At 42.0% G+C, this 24,509-nt stretch overlaps 1 protein-coding gene across 2 annotated transcripts; it reads left to right on the top strand.

Annotated features, from left to right (window-relative positions):
- The first annotated feature begins 5,727 nt into the window (after positions 1–5,727).
- Positions 5,728–22,446, top strand: RBM17 (RNA binding motif protein 17). 2 transcript variants are annotated; one of them, XM_071734200.1, is made up of 12 exons: positions 5,728–5,813; positions 8,918–9,058; positions 10,589–10,705; positions 12,757–12,923; positions 14,616–14,710; positions 15,669–15,725; positions 18,294–18,435; positions 20,329–20,480; positions 21,131–21,204; positions 21,559–21,657; positions 21,955–22,027; positions 22,172–22,446. In XM_071734200.1, the coding sequence occupies exons 2-12, from the start codon at positions 8,936–8,938 to the stop codon at positions 22,273–22,275; spliced, it is 1,203 nt and encodes a 400-aa protein (XP_071590301.1). In that variant the 5' UTR covers positions 5,728–5,813; positions 8,918–8,935; the 3' UTR covers positions 22,276–22,446. The 2 variants fall into 2 exon arrangements, with proteins under 2 accessions (XP_071590301.1, XP_071590300.1); XM_071734199.1 differs by having other exon boundaries at positions 14,613–14,710.
- Positions 22,447–24,509: the final 2,063 nt, after the last annotated feature.

Raw genomic sequence — 24,509 nt, 5'->3', positions numbered from 1 at the left:
AGTGCTGATATTTTGTTTTTTTGCCATATTGTGGTCGCCACCATTTCTTACCTGCCAGGGTGGGAACCGTTCTGCTCTCCTGATCCCCAGCGGTTTTGGCGGGGGTTTCCTGCGACATTTGCCACCGCAAAAACCTCAGATAGGTTGCGACGCACTGCCCTCTAATGCCACTCGGGCACATCAGCAACCCTCATCCTCAGCAAAAGATCTGTCACACGTAGTTCAGACGGTCCAAATCCAGAAAAAAAAAAAAAAAAAAAAATTAAAAAAAATAAAAAATAAAAAAATAAAAAAAAATCCAAAGTTTGTGGGAAATTACACGAAATGAGATATTTAAACACTGGTTTGTTTGCTTTGTTTTTTTTTTTTCTCCAGCATCGCTTCGTTTTACACCTTCATAGGGATCACTATCAGGGAGAAAAATGAGAACCCCCAGTTTACCTTTTCTGTACCATTTTGGATGCTAGATGCTTTCAGATCAGCTCTCCCTTTTCAGTCAACACATCTGATTTCTCGAAGTTTTTGTGTTGCTCTGTTGCTTTTTGGAGGGGATGAGATGTCCAGGAGTGCAGGTGGCCACTCAAAGGTGCAACAAAATGTTGGATTTATGAGAATATTTTCTCCTTTTTTCTAAAATGTTTTTAATTTTTTTTTTTTTAAAGCTTCCTAGCAGCCTGTTTGCTTTCTTTCCTCCTTCAGAGCACTAAGTAGGCATTTCTAGAAAATTATCCATGCAGCATCTCTTTCCTTAATGGAAGCAGCTGATTTAGAGCCTGCTGCTGTGTGTGTTTTGTTAGTGCTGTTTTCCCTGGCGTGCATTGCTTTGCATTCATTAACACTGACTCCCATCTGCCACCTCACCACCCAGCCAGCACTATGCCAGCCTTCTGAAACTTCTTTTTTTTTTTTTTTTGGCTTTCAGCTTTTTGGCTGATGACTGAGAATAATTTGGGATCTGCACTAATTTTATCACCTTGGGCTGTTTACCTTTTCCAAGGTTGGCTGTTGGTGTGAGGAGGGGTCCCAAGCAAGGTTGGTGGCACTTCTGACAGTGTGAAAATCAGTTTATTCCCAGACTTCTGGACTTGTCTGTAACCTCATCCCCACCATTCCCTTCCTCTCCCAGGAGTTTAGGAGACCCAGCTGCAACAAACTCATCTCAAACTGCTGAGAAAAATGCCAAGCTGGGAGAATGAGCTGCAAGGTTCAGAGCAGAGAGAGGTGTGGTAAGAAAGGTACAGAGGTCAGGCTGCTGAGAACATGATAATTGGTGGGATTGAGGAGGAAAAAACACCAACATGGAAAAGTCCAAAATCCTAAAGGAAAATGTAGTTGGAAAATCAGACTTCAGCACCCAGGATCTCTTGGAGGGTGCAGAGCTGGCCCTGAAGCAGATGGAGCTGGAAAAGATTTCAGCCACAGTTATTCCCTGCATCCAAGATGGGCAGTGCTGGGGGTGGCCCTGCAAATAGAATCATAGAATCATAGAATCATAGAATCCTAGGGGTTGGAAGGGACCTGGAAAGATCATCTAGTCCAACCCCCCCTGCCAGAGCAGGGCCCCCTAGAGTACATCGCCTAGGAACGTGTCCAGGTGGGTTTTGAATGTCTCCAGTGAAGGAGACTCCACAACCCCCCTGGGCAGCCTGTTCCAGGGCTCCGTCACCCTTACAGTAAAAAAATTCTTTCTGATATTCAACTTGAACCTCCTATGCTCCAATTTACACCCATTACCCCTTGTCCTATCACTGGTCACCACTGAGAAAAGCCTAACTCCATCTCCCTGACACTCACCCCTTACATATTTGAAAACATTGATGAGGTCACCCCTCAGTCTCCTTTTCTCCAAACTAAAGAGACCCAGCTCCCTCAGCCTTTCCTCATAAGGGAGATGCTCCACTCCCTTAATCATCTTAGTAGCTCTGCGCTGGACTCTTTCAAGCACTTCCCTGTCCTTCTTGAACTGAGGGGCCCAGAACTGGACACAATACTCCAGGTGTGGCCTCACCAATGCAGAATAGAGGGGGAGGAGAACCTCTCTTGACCTACTAACCACACCCTTTCTAATGCACCCCAGGATGCCATTGGCCTTCTTGGCCACAAGGGCACATTGCTGGCTCATGTCTCCTCGGTTTCCATTCTGCCTGGGACCTCAGGATTTGGCAGCTGGATGAGATTTCCCTACCTGCCTGCAGCCGTTCTGGATTGGATGAGCTGGATTCTCTTGGCTTCTCTGCTCCTCTCTGGGTGTGTACAAGTGCATTGTGGTTCTTATTACAGCGAGGGATAAATTTTTATCCACGCCTAATGCACTTTTCAGTCTTCACCAAGAGCTGCTTCTCTTCCTGTGAATGATGTGATTCATTGCTTTAATAGGTGGTTATTCATGGCTCTAATAATTCAGCCTTCACCCTCCCTGTTGTGACTTGTTCCTGGAAGGAGGTGAGATCACCCATTATTATCATCATCTTCTCTACCTTTGCAGACTCCAGTTTCTTCTTAGTTTTTCCCAGTGACTGTCACGCTGTGATATTGCTCTGTGACATCTCAGCTCACAGTGATTTCTCTCTGTACCTCTTGATGAAATCAACTATTTGACTCCTTTATTTAACATAAGATACCAGTTCTTTCCTTCATGGGATGCTGTCACTGAAAAATTAGTCATCAAGTGTCCTACTTATTTTCTTTCTTCCAGGAAGTTACAGAAATGTGAGTTATATCAATTCCTTCATTTTAAAACATAGCTAAATCTCAGGCAAGAAACCAAAGAAAGATACCTGGGACATCCTCCACAAATAAAGTCAAGGAAATATCTTCTTTCATTTAAGAAGCTTTCAGTGTTAATATGAAAACAGACCCATCTGTAAATGCATTGTCTGTAAAGATGACTTTAGTAGAAAGCAGCCTAATTGGGAGGTAAAGATCCTGGTATAGTCCAGAACTTGAAATCAGATTTTTTATATGTAGTAGCTTTACTTACTAGCACCATTTTTTCAACAAAGTATAGGAAAATAAATAAATTGCATGTTAGCACAGTCAAAAGCAATGCTGGAGTGAGGACTTTATATAATTATAGAGATAATATAGATTAATATAGAGATAATGCCTGCAGTATTTTGAGGTTGAAGTGACAGTGCTGCCTGCCTTGGGGTTGGAGAATGGGCTTTGCTTCAGAGAGTCTCGCAGGATTTTGGTTTTGTGGGGTTTTTTTTGGTTTTTTTGCATGGCTTTATCTTGTGGTGCAAGTGGCCATAATTCTTAAAATCCTCAGCTCACCCAATCTCACATGTTTGGTATGAGCTGGAGACACACCTGCCCATCATAAGCAATAAAGAGAATCCATTCTTGCTGCTGTCAAAAAAGCAGCTTTTGGCTGAAAACGTAATGCAAGACTTTGGGGGGAGCCAACTGGAAAAGCTGGGAAATATGGTTTGGTTTTGGGTAAAATCCAGGCTTGGGTAGATAGAGAATTTTAGGGATTGTTTAAAAATAAAAATCAAAACAACCCCAAAAAATATTTCTTCAGCTAGACAGCAAGAGAAATCAACCAACCCAACCCACTTCAGGCCCAGTGACATAATGCTCTAAGTAATTTTAATAGCCAAATGCTTTTCAGTAATAAAATTATCCAGTGACTTGAATATTAGTTGGAGTGATGACACAGTGAATTGGTAACAAACACACCTGAATAATGGGGATGTTTGCAATGTGGATGTGGAATGAGAATAAGTTTTCTTTCCTCCTAACTTTTTCACTAGAGCCTCGTGAAACTCTGAGGAGTCTCATATAACTGCCTAAATTTTTCCCCCCAAAAATGAAGGTATACTTGGTAAGTTATTGGAAATGCTGGAGAAGACAAGATGCCAGATTACTCATTCCATAAGCAATCACAGATCTCTTCTGGAGTTAAAAACACAGTGACATAATACACAGAGAAAACAGTGATGAGCATAAATACAGCCCTGCCCTCTGCTGACTGAATTTCTGCTCCAACTAAATGAGGGTCAGCAGCATCTATCTCATCAGATTGCAGGGACAGATTTCTCTGCTCTACCCCATTTCCCAAAAATCTCAAGATTCAGCTCAATTATTTCTCCTCAGCAGCCACCCGGGCTCTTCAACCTGAAAAACCCTGATGGCTCCTAATGGTCCTTGAAATTCTGAGAGTGGGGTTTGATATTGCTGTTGCCACTGGAAGTTGAAGTGGTTTGTCTTAATGTGAGCTACATGGAGCATTTGCTGTTTGGCATGAAGCCACCCCAACAAAATAAAGTTTATTTTGTGTTTATTGTTGTTTGTCTCTGTTTCCATGGTTTCTTGCACGTTCTTTCAAAGGGTTACTGCAGGGATTATATTGCAGAGGTCTGCCCAGACATCACTGCCAGACAAATGATGTCCATCCTATTCAGCTCAGCTGGAAATCTCCCACCCCCAGGATGGGTCTGTGATCCACCACACAAAATTCTGGGATTATCCCAATTGTGGGAGACCTCAACCCCCCCAGCCTCACAGTCTCACGTGATGACAGGGACTGGATTTACAGGGTGAGGATGGAAACAAAGCTCAGCTGATTACACTGGAAGTGCACAGTGAGAACCAAAATTAATTCAGGTTTCTTTGGGACTGAGGAAGATGTGAGCCCAAACTTCAAACGCATGATGAAAAATCAGGCGTGCAACTACCTGACATCTCTCTGCCCTTCCAGAATCCATCCCTATGCCTCACCTTGCTGTGTCCTGCCCTGTCCTGCCTGCCAAAACAGGATGCTAGGAAGTCTGAGGTGGAGAAATCCAAGGTGTAGAAATGATAGAATCAGGGCTCATAGAATGGTTTGGGTTGGAAGGGACCTTTAAGATCATCTAGTTCCAACCTCCCACTAGGACCATCCAGCCTGGCCTTCAACACTTCCAGGGATGGGCATCCACAGCTTCACTGTTCCAAGGAAGCCTGAGGGGAAGGAATGTTGAGGTAAAGGAACACTGAGGTGTATTGAATTCAGGGGAGTAAGAGGTCTGAGGAGGAAGGAGCCTGAGCAGGAGGGAGGCTGAGGTTTAGGAGGCTGAGGTGAAGGAATCTGAGGTGTAGGAGGTATGAGGTTCAGGAGGTCTGAAGTAGAGGGGAGTCTGAGGTGAAGGAGTCTGAGTTGTAGGTCTGAGGTGCAGGAGGCTGAGGTGAAGGAATCTGAGGTGAAGGAACCCGAGGTGCAGAAGTCTGAGGTGAAGGAGTTTGAGGTGCAGGAGTCTGATGAAGAGAGAGTCTGAGGTGCAGGGGTCTGAGGTGAAGGAATCTGAGGTGCAGGAGTCAGGTTCAGGAGGTCTGAAGTGTGGGAATCTGAGGTGCAGGAGTCTGAGGTGAAGGAATCTGAGGTGAAGGAATCCGAGGTCCAAAAGTCTGAGGTGAAGGAGTTTGAGGTGAAGGAGTTTTTGGTGAAGGAGTTTGAGGTGCAGGAATCTGAGGCACAGAAGTCTGAGGTTCAGTCAGGCACTGCCCGCCCGCACTGCACCAGGCAGGCAAAAGAGTGTCTCCGCCGGGGCTCCAACCCCCTAATTTAGGCAGCAGGTGCCGGGGCCGCTCAGGAACTCGTGAGGAACCCGAGTGCTTTCCCATGGGATCCGTTTCCCTCCCCATTCCTGCCCCTCTATGTGTGTCTGTGTGTGTTGGGGGGGGGTGAAGCCCCGAGGCGGCGGCGCTGCTCCCCCCATGCCCCCGCCCGCCGCCAGGGGGCGCCATAACCGGTGTAGCGCGCAGGCGCGGGGCGGGGTTTCCCGGCGGCCTTTGCGGCCGAGTTCATGGCGGCGGCGGTTCGGGGACGGGTGAGCGGCGGGCTGAGGGCCTCGGGGGGTTCGGGGAGATCGGTCCCGGTTCTGAGGAGGGTGTGGGGTGGTAGAGCGGAGTGGGAGTGGAGTGGTTGTCCCCTCTGAGCGGTCTCAGCAATGGGGGTGCTCCCTTCGGTGTGATCCAGGCCCTGGCAGATGATGGGGGGGGGGGGTGTTGGTCAGGGCCCCTCAGCTGCGCGGCCCGGCTGCGTCCCAGGCCTCGGTCACCTGTGTGTGCATGGAGCACGGGAATAAGAGCCCCTGTAACGCGGTTATAGCTCCTGTGCTTTCCTCTCTTGTACCCCTTTTCGGGCGTTGAGGCAAATAATCCCTTTGCCGATATGGCAGGACCCTCCCGACATCCATAACGTGCCCCAGGTGCTTCCTATCTGCCCCAAAACAGCTGCACTGCTACTCTGTAAACTTTAGTCCCCTATGGCAGTTTGGAATTACTGTAGTGCCTTGTTTTAATCCCACTCCCATATTATAATGTTCCTCCATACGTTTCACTCCTGGTCTCTGTAGCTGTATTGATTTCAAACGAGTGCAGCTTTCTCTGTTTTCTTGTAGTGAACTCTTCAGCTGAGCCCTGGTTGTTCACATTGCACTGTAGGATTAAACTGTTGGTTCTTTTTAAGGTTCTTGCTGAGCTTGCCACGTTTGGGAGTTGTAACATAGTTCTTGTCTGCTGCATCTGAGACTTTTCCCACTGGTTTAAATGCATATAAGTTGTATCTACAGCAACAGTCACCTCCTGTGTGCTCCTTCAAGTATAGTTATCTGTCAAAAATTATCTGTCAGATCTGTGTAGTGGGAGGTGTCCCTGCCCATGGCAGGGGAGTTGGAACAAGGTGATCTTTTAGGTCCCTTCCAACCCAAACCATTCTATGATTCTATGAAATCTGAGGGATCAGGGATCTTTCTGATGAATCTGTTATCTGTCACTGCAGACCATTAATCAGTTGTGTTTAATCCTGCAGTAAATTAAGAAATTAAAGGGTTTTGGGTGAGGATATTGTAATTCAAGCCTGTCAGAGACTGACTAATGAGCTTACAGTTGTTCTACAGGTGATAGAGCTCTCATTACATTAAAATTCTCTCTGTTCATGTCAGATACAATATTAGACAAAATGACACCTTCCATGTTGTGTTTCTGATATTGTTACCTACCTAATTTTATATATATGTATATTTGTATATATGTGATGTGTATTTATATATGTGAGTATAGTGTGTATGCATATATAAGCTCTGTGTATTTCAGAGGCCTTGAAATGTTGTGGAAATGCTTAATAATACTATTGCAAGTATACTTGAAAAATAAGAAAAATATTTCTTTACAGTGATGCAAAAAAAAAAAAAAAAGTGAAATTTAAAAAGGTGCTTGGAATTGGTGTTGATAGATTTGTGTGGAGAGTTATTAAGCACAGGCACAGATCCTCTGAGGAGAGGCTGAGGGAGCTGGGGGTGTTGAGGCTGGAGAAGAGGAGGCTCAGGGGAGACCTCATCACTCTCTCCAACTCCCTGAAAGGAGGTTGGAGCCAGGGGGGGGTTGGGCTCTTTTCCCAGGCAACTCTCAGCAAGACAAGAGGGCACAAGAGGTCTCAGGTTGTGCCAGGGGAGGTTTAGGTTGGACATTAGAAAAAATTTCTTTACTGAGAGGGTGATCAGAGATTGGAATGGGCTGCCCAGGGAAGGGGTGGATTCTCCATCCCTGGAGGTATTTCCAAAGAGCCTGGATGTGGCACTCAGTGCCATGGGCTGGGAACTGCAGTGGGAGTGGATCAAGGGTTGGACTTGATGAGCTCTGAGGTCCCTTCCAACCCAGACAATTCTATGATTCTAAGATCAGCACAAGAATTCCTGTGAGTTGCAAGTTGTGAGGCTGCTGAGATGCATAATGTTTCATTTCCTTGTGAACCTCAGAATGCCACTCTGGACCACAGCACAGCTTCTTCAAAGCCTGAAGTTTCCAACACCTGTTGCTTTTGGACACTATTCTCTGCCTTTCTGACAGTTTTACACAGTCTTGTTGTAAGGGGTGTACTTGCTACTAATCAGAAACATGTTATTACTTTCAATTTTATCTGGCTTTGAAAAAAAAGTATATAAAAATAAAGTCTACAAACATATGCAAACTAGAATCATAGAACTGGCTGGGTTGGAAGGGACCTCAGAGATCATCAAGTCCAACCCTTGATCCACTCCCACTGCAGTTCCCAGCCCATGGCACTGAGTGCCACATCCAGGCTCTTTAAACATCTCCAGGGATGGAGAATCCACCCCTTCCCTGGGCAGCCCATTCCAATGGCTGATCACCCTCTCCATAAAGAAATTTTTTCTAATGTCCAACCTAAACCTCCCCTGGCACAACTTGAGACCTCTTGTGCCCTCTAGAGTGCCCTCATAGGCTGGTTTGGGTTGGAAGGGACCTCAAAGCTCATCCAGTTCCAACCCTCTGCATGGTCAGGGACACCTCCCACCAGCCCAGGGGGCTCCAAGCCCCATCCAACCTGACCTGGAACACTTCCAGGGATGGGGCAGCCACAGCTTTCTTGGACAACCTCTTCCAGGGTCTCACCACCCTCAAATTAAAGAATTTCCTCCCCATGTCCAACCTCAATCTCCCCTTTCTCTCCAAGTTTTAACCCATTTCCCTTCTCCTCTCCCTACCCCCCCGTGTCCAAAGCCCTCCCCCAGCTTTCTTGGAGCCCCTTCAGATATTGGAGGGTTGCTCTAAGCTCACCTGGGAGCCTCCTCTTCTCCAGGCTGAACAACCCCAATCCCTCAGCCTGGCTTCCCAGGGAGGTGCTCAGCCCTCTGAGCATTTGAGTGGCTCTGCTCTGGACACCTTCCAGGAGCTCTGTGTCCTTCTGCTCTTGGGGACTCCACAACTGGACACAGAGCTCCAGGTGGGGTCTCAGCAGAGCAGAGCAGAGGGGGAGAATCCCCTCCCTTGACTTTCTGTCTCTGCTTCTTTTGCTGCAGCCCAGGTCCCAGTTGGTTTCTGGGCTGCCAGCACACAAGAAGCTGTAGCAGTTAAACCCAGGACATAGGTTTGTTGTGTCATTTGGATTTTTTTTTTCCCTTTTGTCTTTCAGTTCTAAACTGAAGAGAAAATGTCTCTGTACGATGACTTGGGGGTTGAGACCAGTGACTCCAAAACAGAAGGCTGGTCCAAAAATTTCAAACTACTACAGTCTCAGTTGCAGGTGAAGAAAGCAGCTCTCACACAGGCAAAGGTATAGTCCTCTTTGTATTTTTGCTGTCTGTTATTCAAACTTTTTTTTGTGTTTGGAGCACTGAGGGAGGTTTGTGACCTCAGAATTCTGACTTGGGGTAATTTTGCTGGGATTTGTCTAGGAGTTTGTTGGGAAGAGCCCAGCAAAACAGGGAGGGGAAGGTGAGGTGCATGTTTATTGAAATCTGTTAGAGGGAGTCTTGCAAAATTAAAACTGAATTAGGAGCTCATGTGTGCACTGTAGGCTTCAGAGCCAAAAGCTGATTTTCACATCTGTGAAGAGAATGAGATGAAGGAATTTGGGTTGGGTTTGGTTAAAATACTGTGACTGGTAGCTGGCAGTACAGGCTGTTCTTGGCATTCTTGGCATCTTGTATCAGTTGTTAGTTACATGTTTGGGACATGGAATGCTTCTTATTTAAAAGGCTTTTGGTGCTAAAGTGCCAAGTGCATTGGGTGTTGGGTATTTTTTCAGGGGGCATTTCCTATGTGTGTGGAAGGGAGAAGGAGTGCAGGCTACTTCCTAGAGCTTCATCTCTGATGGAGTCATTTTCTCTTTTATTGCTACAATATTTCAGCCTGTTCCTTAATATCATTGTTGATATTTTGATCCAGGCAGGGCTTGTGTGTTCTTTGTGGTGTGTAGGCTCTAAAGGAAGATTGCTACTACTGCTTTTTTAGTTAAGTACAGATACCAAATACCTGCCCAGCATTTTTTTCATTGTAATTACTCCTGATTTATGGTGCTAAAATTGAGAGCAGGATTTAGTTGATAATAGGAACAACATGCATGAATGTGGCTGCTCTATTAGATCTGCTCTTTGTCTGTGTAACTGATGTGTGGTGTATGCATAGAGTAAGTAGAATACTTGTAGAATACTTGTAGAATAATACAAGACTAGAATAAGATGAGGAAGTTCAGAGTTTAAAGTAGATGTATTTTATCATCTGGTAAAATATGGAGAACCGTACATCTTTAAAATAAAGGTCTTAGGAATGAATCTGAGCCTCTTTATAAGGAAAAAAACCACTCAATTCAAACTCTTCTGAAGAGATCATCTGGATTTTTACTGTGTATTTGGTCCTAGTCCTAACTGAGGAACATTCACCACTGACTGTGTGTTCTAGTGCATGCACAAGTAAAGCCTGATCTCACTCCTTAGCTCAAGAAGAGAAAGGAATGCACTGGCTTCACTGCAGCCTTTTTTGAAATATTCATCAGATCTGTATTTGTGTAGCAGCTCCTTAACCGTAGTTTTCAAGCATCTGTCTCAGAAACAAGTGGCCTTTTGTCACCACTAAAATACAACAGAGGATAAGTTACCCATCAGGGTTCATTAGAAATGTTGAGAATTAACTATTTGTTAATAGAGTGGACAGAAATTATTATTGAACTTTGCACTGTGAAGAATTTGAGACAGTAAAAAAACAAAAAAAGGAGATACCAGCTACAAGTATGTAAAGAAAGCTGCTTTTTAGAAAACCATTCTGTTGTCTTTTTTAGATGTTTTATGTTTTGGTGATTTTTCAGAGTCAGAGAACAAAACAAACCACAGTCCTTGCTCCAGTGATTGACCTGAAGAGAGGGAGCTCCTCTGATGAGAGACAGATTGTGGACACACCACCTCATGTAGCAGCTGGGTTAAAGGTAAGAGCCAGACAACTGCAAATCCAGCTGTTAACAAATGTTATGGAGTTGGAACTCTTTGCTCTCTGTATTTTATTTTTTTTCTGGTGGTCAAAGAAGTGCTCATTTTCTGAAATTTGTTTCCTTTGCTCAGAGGTTCTTTATTTAATGAACGTTTCAGCCTCATAGAGGCTTCCATGTGAAACAACATGAAATTACCAAGTTTAATTTGAAGTTAAAATAAAACAGTGTTTTAGTGTAATCTCTCCTGGACACCTCTGAAGTACTTTTGCCAGACAGGGATTTGGTCAGGTCAGTAATGGATGTGATTGTAATGGGACCAGTGCTGGAACTGGACCTGTGTAACAATGAGTGTTGGAAAGGAAAGGAAAGGAAAGGAAAGGAAAGGAAAGGAAAGGAAAGGAAAGGAAAGGAAAGGAAAGGAAAGGAAAGGAAAGGAAATGGGAAGGAAATGGGAAGGAAGGAAGGAAGGAAATGGGAAGGAAGGAAGGAAGGAAGGAAGGAAGGAAGGAAGGAAGGAAGGAAGGAAGGAAGGAAGGAAGGAAGGAAGGAAGGAAGGAAGGAAGGAAGGAAGGAAGGAAGGAAGGAAGGAAGGAAGGAAGGAAGGAAGGAAGGAAGGAAGGAAGGAAGGAAGGAAGGAAGGAAGGAAGGAAGGAAGGAAGGAAGGAAGGAAGGAAGGAAGGAAGGAAGGAAGGAAGGAAGGAAGGAAGGAAGGAAGGAAGGAAGGAAGGAAGGAAGGAAGGAAGGAAGGAAGGAGAGAGAAAAGGGAAAAGGAAAGGAAAGGGAAAAGGAAAGGAAAGGGAAAGGGAAAAGGAAAGGAAAGGAAAGGGAAAGGGAAAAGGAAAGGAAAGGGAAAGGGAAAAGGAAGGGAAAGGGAAAGGGAAAAGGAAGGGAAAGAGAAAAGGGAAAAGGAAAGGAAAGAGGAAAGGGAAAAGGGAAGGGAAAAGGGAAAATGAAAGGGAAAAGGGGAGGGAAAAGGGTAAAGGAAAGGAAGGTAAAAGGAAAGGGAAAGGAAAGGGGAAAAGAGGAAAGGAAAGGGGAAAAGGAAAGGAAAGGGGAAAGAAAAGGGAAAAGGAAAGGAAAGAGGAAAGGGGAAGGGAAAGGGAAAAGGAAAGAGTAAAGGAAGGGAAAGGGGAAAGGGGAAGGAAAAGGGAAAAGGAAAGGAAAGAGGAAAGGGGAAGGGAAAGGGAAAAGGAAAGAGGAAAGGGTAAAGGAGGGGAAAGGGAAAAGGGGAAGGAAAAGGGTAAAGGAAAGGGAAAAGGGAAGGGAAAAGGGGAAGGAAAAGGGTAAAGGAAAGGGAAAGGGAAAAGGAAAGGGAAAGGAAAGGGGAAAAGAGGAAAGGAAAGGGGAAAAGGAAAGGAAAGGGGAAAGGGGAAGGAAAAGAAAAGGAAAGGGGAAAGGGGAAGGAAAAGGAAAGGAAAGGGGAAAAGAGAAGGGAAAAGGAAAGGAAAGGGGAAGGAAAAGGAAAGGAAAAGGGGAAAAGGGAAAAGGAAAGGAAAGGGGGAAAGGGAAAAGGAAAGCCCCCTAACTTTTTAAAACTACTTTCTTGTGGTAAGGAATCAAAAGTAAACCTGTCTGAAAAATCACATTTTTCAAATGTGGTGATTCTGAAGCAGTTCTTTCAGGTAAGGGAAGAACAGTCTGTGCCAGTCTGATAATAATAGCAGATAATGAGAGAGACTGATGGGAGTGTGTGAGAGGAGCCCTTGCAAATGATTGCAACAGCAAGATGTCATTACACTTCTAATAATTAATTAATGGGCTTTGAAAAATTCTTGTCCACTCTGATTGGTAAATATTTGGCAGGGGGAGGAAGGGAGGTTGATTGTTTCTTCATGGAAAAAATTGAGATAGTGAGAGACATATTAGTTTTAATATAAAACTTAATAAAAACTTATGGCACTGTTGGGATTGGGGGATTCCCTGCCACTAGAGAAGTTGGGAACTGAGCTTTATGTTGGGGGGTGGGAAGGAAATGTTCAACTCATGGTGTCCAACTCAACGTTGTTCTCAAATCCCAGGCTGAAAAAAACTTCTTTTTCTTTTTTAAGGACCCTGTACCTAGTGGGTTTTCTGCAGGAGATGTGTTGATTCCTTTGGCGGATGAGTATGATCCCATGTTCCCAAATGACTATGAAAAAGTGGTGAAAAGGCAAAGAGAGGAAAGGCAGAGGCAGCGTGAGCTGGAGAGGCAAAAGGAGATTGAAGAGAGAGAAAAGTAAGTTTTGTTGTAACTCGTGGCATCCTGGCAGTGAGATAAAGAATAGAAACATCAGTTGGTTTGTTATATCTCTCTAAACAGCTTCAGGAAAATTCTCAGTGGTTTTGTGAAAAATACTTTATGCTTGTGGAAGGAAGTGCAGTGGTTTTAATATGTCTGGATGCTCTTGCTAAAATCACCTAAGGATGCAGAATTCACAGCCTCTTTGGCTTGTCATGGACTAAAAAAGGAAAGGAGGAAGGGAAAAGGAAAGGAAAGGAGAAAGGGAAACACCTAGAAAGCAGAAAAACCTTACAAATGTGTTTTGGCTTGTCATGGACAAAGCCAGAACACATTTGTAAGGTTTGTCTGTTTTCTGGGTGTTTCTGTTTCAATAGTAGCAGCAGTACTTGGATACTTCAGGTATAATTGTCAGACCCTGATCTTGCAGGTATTTTAGAGCATTTCTTGCAAGTATAATGTCACTACAGAAATATCTTTCAACACCCAGTGATTAATAAGTCTTTTTTTTTTAATCTTTTTTTAAAAATTTTTAAATCTTTTTTTCTTTTTTTCTTTTCTTTTTTTTTTTTTTTTTATTTAAATGCTCTAAAGTGATACGTTCCTGCATTCAGTTTTAAAGATGTAACCAGCACAGCCTTTGAGAGGCATAGTTGTGTTTTCTATGTTAGTATTCTGCATTCAATTTGGATAAGTTAATTATCTATTTTTTACTCCTCTGTCTCTGGACAAAAGAAAATACTACTTAATTATCTTAATGCCCTTTCCCTATAAGAAACCTCTCTAATCATATTAAAGAAATTGAACGTGGATTCTGCATTCTATTGAAATCTGCTTGCCAGGCAGTAAGATTATATTTGCTTGGCTTAAGTTAATTAAATCAGCTTCATCATGGTGTGTATCATCTGAATTCTAAGGAATTACAAGAGGGTTATTTTTCTGTTACTCTGTTTAGACTGTGGAAATTATTTAATATTTTTAGTAATCAGGACTTCTGTGTCTTCTCTCAGTTAATCTTTCTTGTTCTGGAGGAGGAGGATTGCCTGAGGCTCTGTTACACTTCAACTAGCAAGCAAGATCTTAGAAATCTGGGCTGTCATTTCCACAGCTTCAGCATTGATTGATTTTTAGTGAAGCTTGTAACTGAAATGTGGGCCAAGAGGGTAGGCTTAGAGATAAAATTGGAGAGAGGAAGTGAAAAATACATAACACATTCTGATTTAAAACTGAGAAAACAATCTGAGCCAAGCCTGCATCAGATTTGTGCTCTGCAGTAACCCAGGTGTTTAAACAGAGTAAATGTTTGGTTTAAATGTACAGTGTAGAGATTCAGAAATTCTGTCTGGTTTCATAGTAGGGCTGATTTTAGAATCTTGTAGCACAGTTCTGATGGTTTTGCTGGGGTTGAGATCTGATTTATCCCCCAAATTGGGTGCTTAGCTCTTTGGAGAAAACACTTCTCCTTTTCTTAAAATATTAAAAAGAGTAATTTCATGATGCAATAAATAACAATTGGAGTGGAAACAGCATTTTCACTTGAAGCATTTCTAACCTAAATGTTCAAAGTTCTGTTACACTTGCCTGAATCTCATCTTAATTGCCAAGCTAACTTCTCAATAATCTGTTTAAACATGATATAAACCACCAGTAAGGTAGTTTCTTATCCTAACTTTCTGTTTCTCCTAGAAGACGTAAAGACAGACATGAAGCCAGTGGGTTTTCAAGAAGACCAGATCCAGATTCTGATGAAGATGAAGATTATGAAAGGGAGAGACGAAAAAGAAGTAAGGGAGCTGGTTATGGTTTTGATGAAGAAAGAGTAGAAAAAGGGCAGGGGGGATATTCACAATTCATGGGATCTGTTTGTCTCAATATGCTGTTGTTTCTAAGCCCTCAGAATAAAATAGCATCTTATTACACCATAAATGTTGTATGCAGAAAGCTGTTGTTTCTGTGGAAGCAGATGGTTAACAGCCAAGTTGTCTGTGGAAAGACCTCTTTTTACATCAGTTTGTAAATACCTGGTTTAAGTTTCTGCATGATGTAGCTCCAGGGAAGCAGTGTGGCATGAGGTAAAATCAGGCTCTGAGGATTACTGTTGAGTTTTTGCTATAAAAGCTCACCATTTCTGCATTTGTTGCTTGAATGCCCTTAGAACTAATTAGAAGATGTAGCTCTGGGTGATGAGGTACATCTTTGCATGAAGAAAATTGCACTTTATTCTCTTTCCACATCAAAGTTACAGTAAATAATTCAAGTCTGTTGTGAAAGAGAATTTCTGACAGGGGACATTTAAAATATTTGCTCTGCCTTGGGAGTTTGGGACCACATTGGAACATCCCTTATTAAAATATGGAAGGGATTTAGTACTTTATACTCTTTTGAAAGCATAGTTAATTTTGAACAGATTGTCTTTATCATTTAATTTGAGCAATTTTAGAACTGAAGGTTTGCTTCACTGTAGTCTTTATTTGGAAATCCTGTGAAACATCTTTAAGACAGACCCCATATGCAGCACATCACTGCACTTTGGTGTTGTCTCCCTTGATGTGCTTTTCATTCAGTTCTAGTTCACCACTACTGAAACTCTCCAGGCAGCTCTCTTGCTGGTTTTCTCTTTGTTTGAGATACATGCTGAGAATTGGCTGGTGAGGAGCCAGCAGCTGTGTTAAGATTCAGTGAAGGTATTTTGAGCAGCAGACCCTGATCACACAAATGTTTTCTCTTCCTTTTTGTCTGTAGGTATGGGAGGAGCTGCCATTGCACCTCCCACTTCACTTGTTGAGAAGGACAAAGAACGTAAGTACAGCAAAATCCTGTTCTCTAAAACCTAGCAGTGTTGTGCCTTGGTCACTCACCCTTGTCAGCTGCCAGCCCCTGCCACTCCTCCCATGTGGTTCTTTTTGGCAGGAGAATTTGTAGTGCTGCTTTGTTGACAGAAGGGGAAGCTGTGGGGAACCTGCACTTCACATTTCTGGCAATACAGAAAGAATCCTCACAACAGAGAAGGGTTTTGGCAAGCTGGTCTGGTACAGCCACGTTCAGTCACTCATTTCTGATGTGAAATAAAGTGCTGCAGATGGGTTTCTCTGGGTAGACAGAACTCACCACAGCAGGGAGAGGGAGTTTTTCCATTACCCTTTGCTTTAGCATGTGCTTTATAGTTACATTTTCTGAAGAGGTTGTGCACTACAGACAGATTTTTGTAAGTTTTTGAGGGATACAGCATTTGCTAAAGAGATGTGTGTGGGCTGGGGTTTCCCTCAGTGAAGACAACTTGAAGATTTCAATTGTCCACTAGATGGCATAACCTTGCTATAAGAAAAAAACTTTGGAGTCCTGTTTTTTTTTTTTTTTAATGTGGACATTCAAATCAAGTGAAGCTTGGTGGAGTAAATGAATGGTATAGTGAAAGCATTTGAAGTGTGTAAACATTGAAAACATAAAGAGATTTTTTTAAAGTGAATAATTAGGGGCAACTGAGTGTTGTCAAGAAAAAGTAAATATGGGCTGGAAATGGCAGAAATATCTTGAGGGGGAGAACTTTCAAAATGTGAGATGATTTCACAAGGGAACCTTTGTACAACTTACTACTTGATGCTCAAGGTAGGCTGGAAAAAACTGAGAAAATGGTTGAAGAAGAGTCTGGGAAGACCCCCCTGACAAGTAGTGAGATCCAAACTGGGTTCCCTTGCTTTCTAAACTCCTCACTCAGGAATTTAGGTGTGGCTGGATCCAGTTGTAGCCTCTGACTCTAGAGAAAAGTTTGGACCTTAGGTTCTGTCTGGAGATCAGAACACATCTGGAGAAGGACCTTGCCCAAGTTTACCTCTGCCATTGAGGGTCTCACAGTCTGACCATGCACTTGTTCACAAGGTGTGAATGTCACTGTTCATCCAGCTATCTTTGATGAATGTATCTTCCCTTTCTTACTGCTTTTACCCTCCCCTGTCCAAAGGTCCCTGTTCATTTTCTGTCAGGACAGTTTCCCTTCATTCTCCTCCAGTTACTTCTGGTCAGGATAATTCTTGAGGAATCCAACTGTTTCAACTTAAATTTCAGTCCATTTTCAGTCCATTTTACCATTGTATAAGATAATTTTGAATAATAATCTCATTGTCTACATCTTGTTTCAATATTATTCCGGGTGGCAGAGTAAAAGTTTAACAAAGGTTCAGCCATAGGAGTTCAGATGAAGTTTAATTAAAATTGAGGTCTTACTACTCCAGCTACATGTGCTAAGTCAAGTCACTTAGGTCAGGCAGTTTTAGATTTGTCCAAATCTTAAACATTTCTACAATTAATTCTAATATTCCTTTAATCAGTCTATTGTTCCCAGTACTGCTATAGCCAATCTGTTTCTACTTTAAACAAAAGCATTGTTGTAGCAGAACTCCCATAGTCCAATCCATCTTCTGCTTAAATAGGATTTTTCTTCCACATATGATCTTCACATCTTGACATTTTATTTGGTAAGATGCAAATACTAGTTCACAAGAAAAGAATCTAAAATTAACTCAAGTCTGAAAGTCCTAAGTATATTCAAAAGTGTGTTCTGCATGTTTCCTTTAGTGTTCTGCAAGGTTGGTTTTGGTTTTTTGTTTTTTACATTTTGCTATGTGCCTTGTCAGTGGAAGGTAGTTTAATAGTCTAATGAGTATTGATTGAGATATCTATATACAGATACAGTGAGATACATATCTCCAGGATACATTTGGAGGAAAATGTATCCCCCAGGAAAAGTTGCAGTTCAGAAATTGTCAGTGAGGTCTCTTAAGGCTGTGTGAATACTTTGCTTTGAGTTGCATTCATTCTTTTTGATAGACTGGTTTCTTTTTTGTGTGAATGCACAGTGGACTTTCCTTCCCAGTCCTCAGGCTCCAAGCTCTGTGTGTTGATCCAGTTTTGTCATAATCCTGTGTCTGATCCATGGGGCTTTTCATTTTGCTTGCCCTCTTCCTTGATAAACTCATTGTAGTGCAGATGGCCTCTTAATGTTCCTTTTCTCCATTTGATAAGAGGTTAATAAATGCACTCTACACCTGTGGGTACAAACTTGCTCTCTATCCAGTGAGGAAAATCCAGGATAACTTAAATTCTGTTCCTGAGAGAGAGGTCAAGAGTATATTAAAGCAGCATGTGCAAAGGAAACATTCTTCTGGTGTGGATTTATGTGGAAGATTTTTTTTCATCGTTTGGCAATATTAAATAATATTAAATATTAAATATTTAAATATTAAAACAGAAAAAAGTAAAAGTTGCAGATGAAGAGTTGTCTGTAAATTAAATTGAAAGCTTAGTGCTTTAGCATTCATAATAGGCAGGTAGTGAAGTATTTTACTAAAAAAAGCCATTTGTTTTCTTCAGCTGTAGCATCATTTCCATTTGAAGAGGAGTCAAGACCTCGGGCACCATCTTCCAAAGCAGCCATTCCTCCCCCAGTGTATGATGAGCCAGAAAGACCTCGTTCCCCCACAGGACCTAGCAACTCTTTCCTTGCTAACATGGGGTAAATAACTGACTTGTGCACATTTTGTGAAAAAAAGCCTTAGAAGGTGGTGGAAACCAAAGGTTGAAGTGGTTTGTAGAGAAGAACATAACCTGTTCCATGTCTGTGGTCAGTATGGGTGCATAGAGTCCTAACTGGCAGGGTGCAGAAAAATCTCTGGATTTATTTGGGAGGGTGAAACACACTTGAGGTGCTTGCATTCTAGGCTGTGATTTTAAGTAAGATTTTAAGTGATTTTTTTACTGGAGTGTTCTGAAGCCACACTCCAGTATAAAGTGTTCATGGCCTGTATAAGCCCAGGTAATGTAGTGTACAGGAAAACACAGATGGCATGACAGCTCCTCTGGGTTTCTTTCCCAGCTTTGCCTTAAATCTGCTGTGTGCCAGTGGGTGAATTATTTCAGCTCTGCTTTGTTTGTTTGTTCAGAAATTCAAAGCATATTTGCATGAATGCAGCAGCTGTGGCTGCAGATCTGTCTGTTTGCTTTTCTGCCTTGGATTAGCATCGTGTGTTAGTGCTGTGGCAACAAACTGAAGTCAAATTTATAGTTAGGAAGAGCTGAGAGACCTCATTTAAAAGGTGGAGTGGTTAAAGATTGTCCTTTTGTCAGCCACACTGGGTGTTGTGGAAGTGCAGCCCCAGCATAGTTAAAACTGTACCCAGGATGAGCACAGACAGAGAAGTGTCTGTGACATGAGCACACTGCTTTTCCACTCATTTTCAAGACAATTTTTGATGCGTTTGTTGATAGAAACAAAATTTTTTTATATTGTCCAGAAAAAAAGATAATCAAGCTCAGTAGATCTGGACTAACTGATCAGTTGTTACCACCTCGAGTTAGCAGTACCCTGGGACCTTCATTTCATTGAAGGAAATGCTATAAATGTGACTTAATCTGCCTATCTTTGGCCACAAAATTGGCTACTGTTTATTCTGTTATTTAGTATTTTAACCTTTCAGTATTCCATAGCCAGACTTTTTAGCTTTTTTTAATGGCTTTCTCTTTTCTTTTGTAGTATGCTTAGAAAATAGTCGTGTATCCTGGAGTACAATGATCCCACATTTTCTGTGTGATCTTTTGTGCCCATTGATAAATTGGGGGTGACTGAGCATGGAATATTGATTGTGGTTTAAATTAATATACTATGGCATATTTTTGGGGCCTTGTCCTGTCTAGCTATGGTTTCCAAAGAACTGTCAACACAAGTGGGTATGTTTTGATTTTAAATATACATTCAGTGGGACTTCATTGCCTTGATAGGTTCTTGAAAATTCAGAAAGATGAGATTTAAATGAATCCTGAGGATAACACAAAGCCATGTACTCTGGAGCTTACACCAACTTGGAACAAATAGGTAGTGGAATGTGATTTAATGTGGAAAGTAGATTATATCACACCTGCTTTTTCTCTCAAGTTTTTGATACCAACCACTGACAAAGATAAGAAACAGAACAAAATAGCCTTGTGTCTAATCTGATTTGTGATTTACTATCAGCAGTTTGATTTAGTGAAAGATGCCCCTGCCAGTGGCTGAGGGGTTGGACTTGATGATCTCTAAACAACTTTTCCAACCCAGACCATTCTACAGAGTGTATGATGCTGACTTGCACTGCTAATGAAAGTTGGGTTGTATCTGTAAAATTAAACACAAATTTTATTTAATCAACTCCTGTGCCAACTCTTCAGCCTGTGATTCAAAGGTACCACTATAAATCTTATCAGGGTGCTGTGAAATTTTTAGGTTGTAGAGTTATGTAGAAGGTCTTATGTTTGATTCAGAGTCTGTGTAATGAGATTTTAGGAAGGTAGAATATTTGAGCACTCAGGAGAAATGCTGTGTTAATGCTTTATGTAAGAAACCTTCACTAACTGGTGCTTTTTCTTTTTGCAGGGGAACAGTGGCTCATAAAATCATGCAGAAGTATGGTTTCAGAGAGGGCCAGGGACTGGGGAAGCATGAACAGGGGCTGAGCACAGCACTGTCAGTAGAGAAAACAAGCAAGAGGGGTGGCAAGATCATTGTTGGTGAAGCTGCAGAGAAAGGTAATTTTGTCCTATACCTATAAGTTTGTGAAAAATGGTCAGGGAAAAATAACAATTTAGGCTCAGTGGAAGGTCCTGGATTTTTCCTTGCAGAAAATACTAGTTAGAGTTGGAAGAATGGCTCATCTTCTGTTTGTGGAAATTTATCTTTTAAGTGGTCCTTTATTAATGGTTTTTTTTAGCTCATCCTTCTCTTCCTCTGTCAGTTGTACTTCTGAAGGGGTTGTCCTGCTCTGCTCCTGCTGGCTGCTTATCATGTGCATGAGATAACAGCTTCCATTTCTCTGCTGTTGTCTGATCTAGAGACAACATCTAGGCTGGAGCAGCACCTTTGCCTGAACAGGGTTGGAAGAAGAGTGCTGGAAGGCAGGAGAGCTGATTTTTGGCTCCTAGGGAATCTGATACAATTCTGAACTTATAAATTGTTCATATGAAAGCACTAATATGTTGCCTGTATTTTAGCTTAATTCACATTCTGTAGAAGTGATTTTTTTCTCTTACTGTCTTCCCAAGTTGCTTTGAGTTCTGAATGACTCTTGATCACCACTATGAAAGTACATTTTGTGGCTTTTATTCCATTCTTTGATAGCAGTAAGATTCTAAGAAAAGTGAGCTATAATCTTAAATTATTCCATGATTCACTGTTGCAGAAACAGGCAAGAAAGCAGATTCTAACCCACTGACTGAGATACTGAAATGCCCAACTAAAGTGGTCTTGCTAAGGGTAAGTTGAGAGTCAGAAAACATGTCTTGTAGGATGTGTGACTGCCTGAAATGTTTCAACCTGTGTGTCCCTGTTAGAATGACTCTGCAGCTCAAACAGTTCTGGCCTGCACCTACCCAGTGCTTTGTGCTGTGGAGAAAATATGACTCTTCTTGAGAAAAAAGTTGTGACTGTAAATCAAACACTGCTACAGCTCATATTGTTACCTTGTCTTAGTACCAGAGAGCTTTCTCCTCCAGTGGTTCTTGACTGGTAAATAGAAGCTTAAAATACTCATGGTCACAGCTGCATGTGTCTGTGATTTGCTTACACAGTTGTACATAAATGAATTACATTTATTCTGTGAACTTTCAGAACATGGTGGGTGCTGGGGAAGTGGATGAAGATCTGGAAGTTGAAACTAAGGAGGAATGTGAGAAATATGGCAAGGTTGGGAAATGTGTCATCTTTGAGGTAAGAGAGAATCTGTCTCTCTTTTGGGCTGCTTTGAAAGCAAATTGGGTTCTTGTCCCTCATGACAGGCTTGTTTATTGCTGCCTAAGAGAAGGGGCATGAATTAGAAGATTTCACAGGGTTCTGACATACAAACTTTTAATGTCAGAAACTGGGCAAAAATCTCTGGATATTGTGGTTTTGGAACCTTTTTATTGTGTTCTCTTCAATACTTTTGTGAAAACAGCAATTTAAGGCACTATTTTTGCTACTGCTCTAATTACTTCTGGTTTTGTTTCTGGTTTTGTTCTGTTCCAGATTCCTGGTGCCCCTGATGATGAAGCTGTAAGAATATTTTTAGAGTTTGAACGGGTTGAATCTGCCATCAAAGGTAGGATACTAAATTGTGTCCTGTGAATCTCAAAGTTAACTTTTGTAGAGAGATTTAAGTCTCACTGATCAGACTGTGTAGCTACAGAAATGTTTATTTTTTTGGAATTGCTGCTTGCTCACCTGTTTTTTGTTTCAATTCCAGCTGTTGTGGATCTCAATGGAAGATACTTTGGAGGCAGAGTGGTGAAGGCTTGTTTCTACAACCTGGACAAGTTCAGAGTACTGGATCTGGCAGAGCAAGTTTGATTTTAAAATCTAGCTGGAGGTGTCACTGTTTTGGCAATCATGTTTTCAGCAGTGGGCTGGGAATAAGGAAGAGAAAAGTAGCTTTCCTAGCAGACTGGAAACAAGCCTCATTGAATGGATTTTTCACATTCGTTGTGACATTTTTTGTAATATAAAGCCCTTTGAAAGTAAGAGTCACGTCTGTGTGGTTTTGAATTGCACAATTCTGCTTATTGCTCTGGGGATCCTGTTTTTTTGCTTTTTTTTTTGGTTTTTTTGAGCTTTCAGATTATTTTGTTCTTTTGAAACCCCACTGCTGAGGAAATGCTTTGTATTCCTGCTTTCCTTGTCCTGGTGCTTCATCATGGAGTCCCTGTGCTGCATCCACAGTAAGTGGGAAGCTTTGGAAAAGGACTGTGTGCTGTTATGCTTCTCTTCCCTGATGGTATCTCAGAATTACAGCTTTGCTCTTGTAAGTCTTCTGTCTCTGCACTCCAGAGTGATTTGGGGTCACTGGACACTTGGTATCTAATTTGTTTTCTCCTGACTCCAGGACAATACTTTCTCTGCCAGAATGGAGACTAAAGTAACAAGGAATGCATCTTGTCTTTCTTCCCAAAACCCAAAGGAAATACACATTTAACCCAGGGAAATAGAAGGAGGAACAATAGAAAATACTCAGCCATTTGAAGCAGAATGAGTGGGCTGCTAGCAGGAGCTCTGTGCTGTCAGGCAGTCTGTGCTAGAACTACCTGGGGATAACTGGTTACAGGTCATTACTAAAGTGCTGTAGGTAGAACTGAGGAAAACTCAATTCTTCTGTCTGGCCAGCTCTCAGATTCTCACTTCCTCTGATGTCACCTGTAGGTCACTGACCTTTTGTTTCACTGATTCAGAGCTGGCATTTGCTCTCTGTAAGTCAAAAAACATCAGGGTTAATCTGGGTTGGTTGTTTTTTTTTTTGAGGAGTGCCAGTGGAAGTTTCACAGTTTTCAACAAAAAAATTCTTGGATCAAAATCTGAAGAGTTTACAAACTAAACAGCTAAACACTACAATTCTAACTATATATATTTTTTTTTAATCTATTGTAAAGTAATGCTCTCTGCTACTGGTTTTATGTTTGCTTTTTTTCTGGGGAACAGAATGTGATAAAAGAGTTGGCAAGAGGTGGTTGCAGTGATGGGAGCTCTCTCTGCTCCATTGCAGCTGGAATTGTACAGATGCTAAATTGGAAGTGAGCTCTCAGGGCATTTGAGCTGTTTGAAGGCTGATGCTGGATGTCTTTTTCCTGCTATACACATGTACTGGGTGTGGGGGGGGAGGGGGTATAGATCTGTAGTTAACTGATGCTGTGAATATCTCTAGTTACTGCCCTTTTATTAAGTTTTGGCTGTATGACCAAACCCTTGGTCTCCTGTTTCACTTATTTTTGTCTGCTTGTGTTCCACCAACCTCTGTACAAACATTTGCTTGTAAAAGAGAAAGCAATTTTTCAAAAAAAACTTGTATTTTACCTGCTGTGTCTTGGCTTCCTTACTCTGCTTTCCTGTTGCACAAGGTCTTCTCAGAGTCAGTCACTTCTAGTCCAAGTCTGCTGGTTTAAATCCACCTTTAGACAAAAAAAAACCTCAGTGCAGCAGAGGTGAAGAACCAGCCTGACTAATGCTAAAACCACAGGACTTGGGGCAGTAACAGAATCTAGAATCTGTTATTGGCTCTGCTGTTAGTTTTTTGTTTGACCTTGAGCAACACTTCAGGCCTTTACTACCAGGTAATAAAACAAAGAAATTACCCTAATATGAATTAGCATAAGTTTGCTAATAAAAGTGGAGTAATTTGAGTGGCATGCTGTGGAAATTCAAGCACTGATAACACATTTAGTCTGACCTGAACTTAGCTTGAAATACGACTTGCCTTTAAGCAACATGATTTATTTAATGCTATTATTTCAGCAAATGCCTCTGTTCTGAGTGACTAGCTGTAAGCATTTCCTGAGGTGTACAAACTATTTCTTGTCTTCTAACCAGCTGTTGTGTTTTTTTCTCTATAATAACCAGCTTCAGAGCTTCCAGTTTGATGCCTTGAAGGTCTTTCCTTTGCTGAGAATTGCTTCACTGGCGAGTTTTGAACCATTTAGTGCTAAAAGTCCTTATTGTGGTTGAAGGCTTAGGGGTAAAGTTTACCCCTGGAAGTGTAGGGGAGAGGACTTGTTCATTTAGTGTTTTGTGTAGGGGATTAATGCTGTAAACAGAGT

This window comes from Heliangelus exortis, chromosome 1, assembly GCF_036169615.1.
Source record: "Heliangelus exortis chromosome 1, bHelExo1.hap1, whole genome shotgun sequence".
NCBI classification, from domain to species: Eukaryota; Metazoa; Chordata; class Aves; order Apodiformes; family Trochilidae; genus Heliangelus; species Heliangelus exortis.
This window is presented reverse-complemented; position numbering and strand designations above follow the sequence as displayed.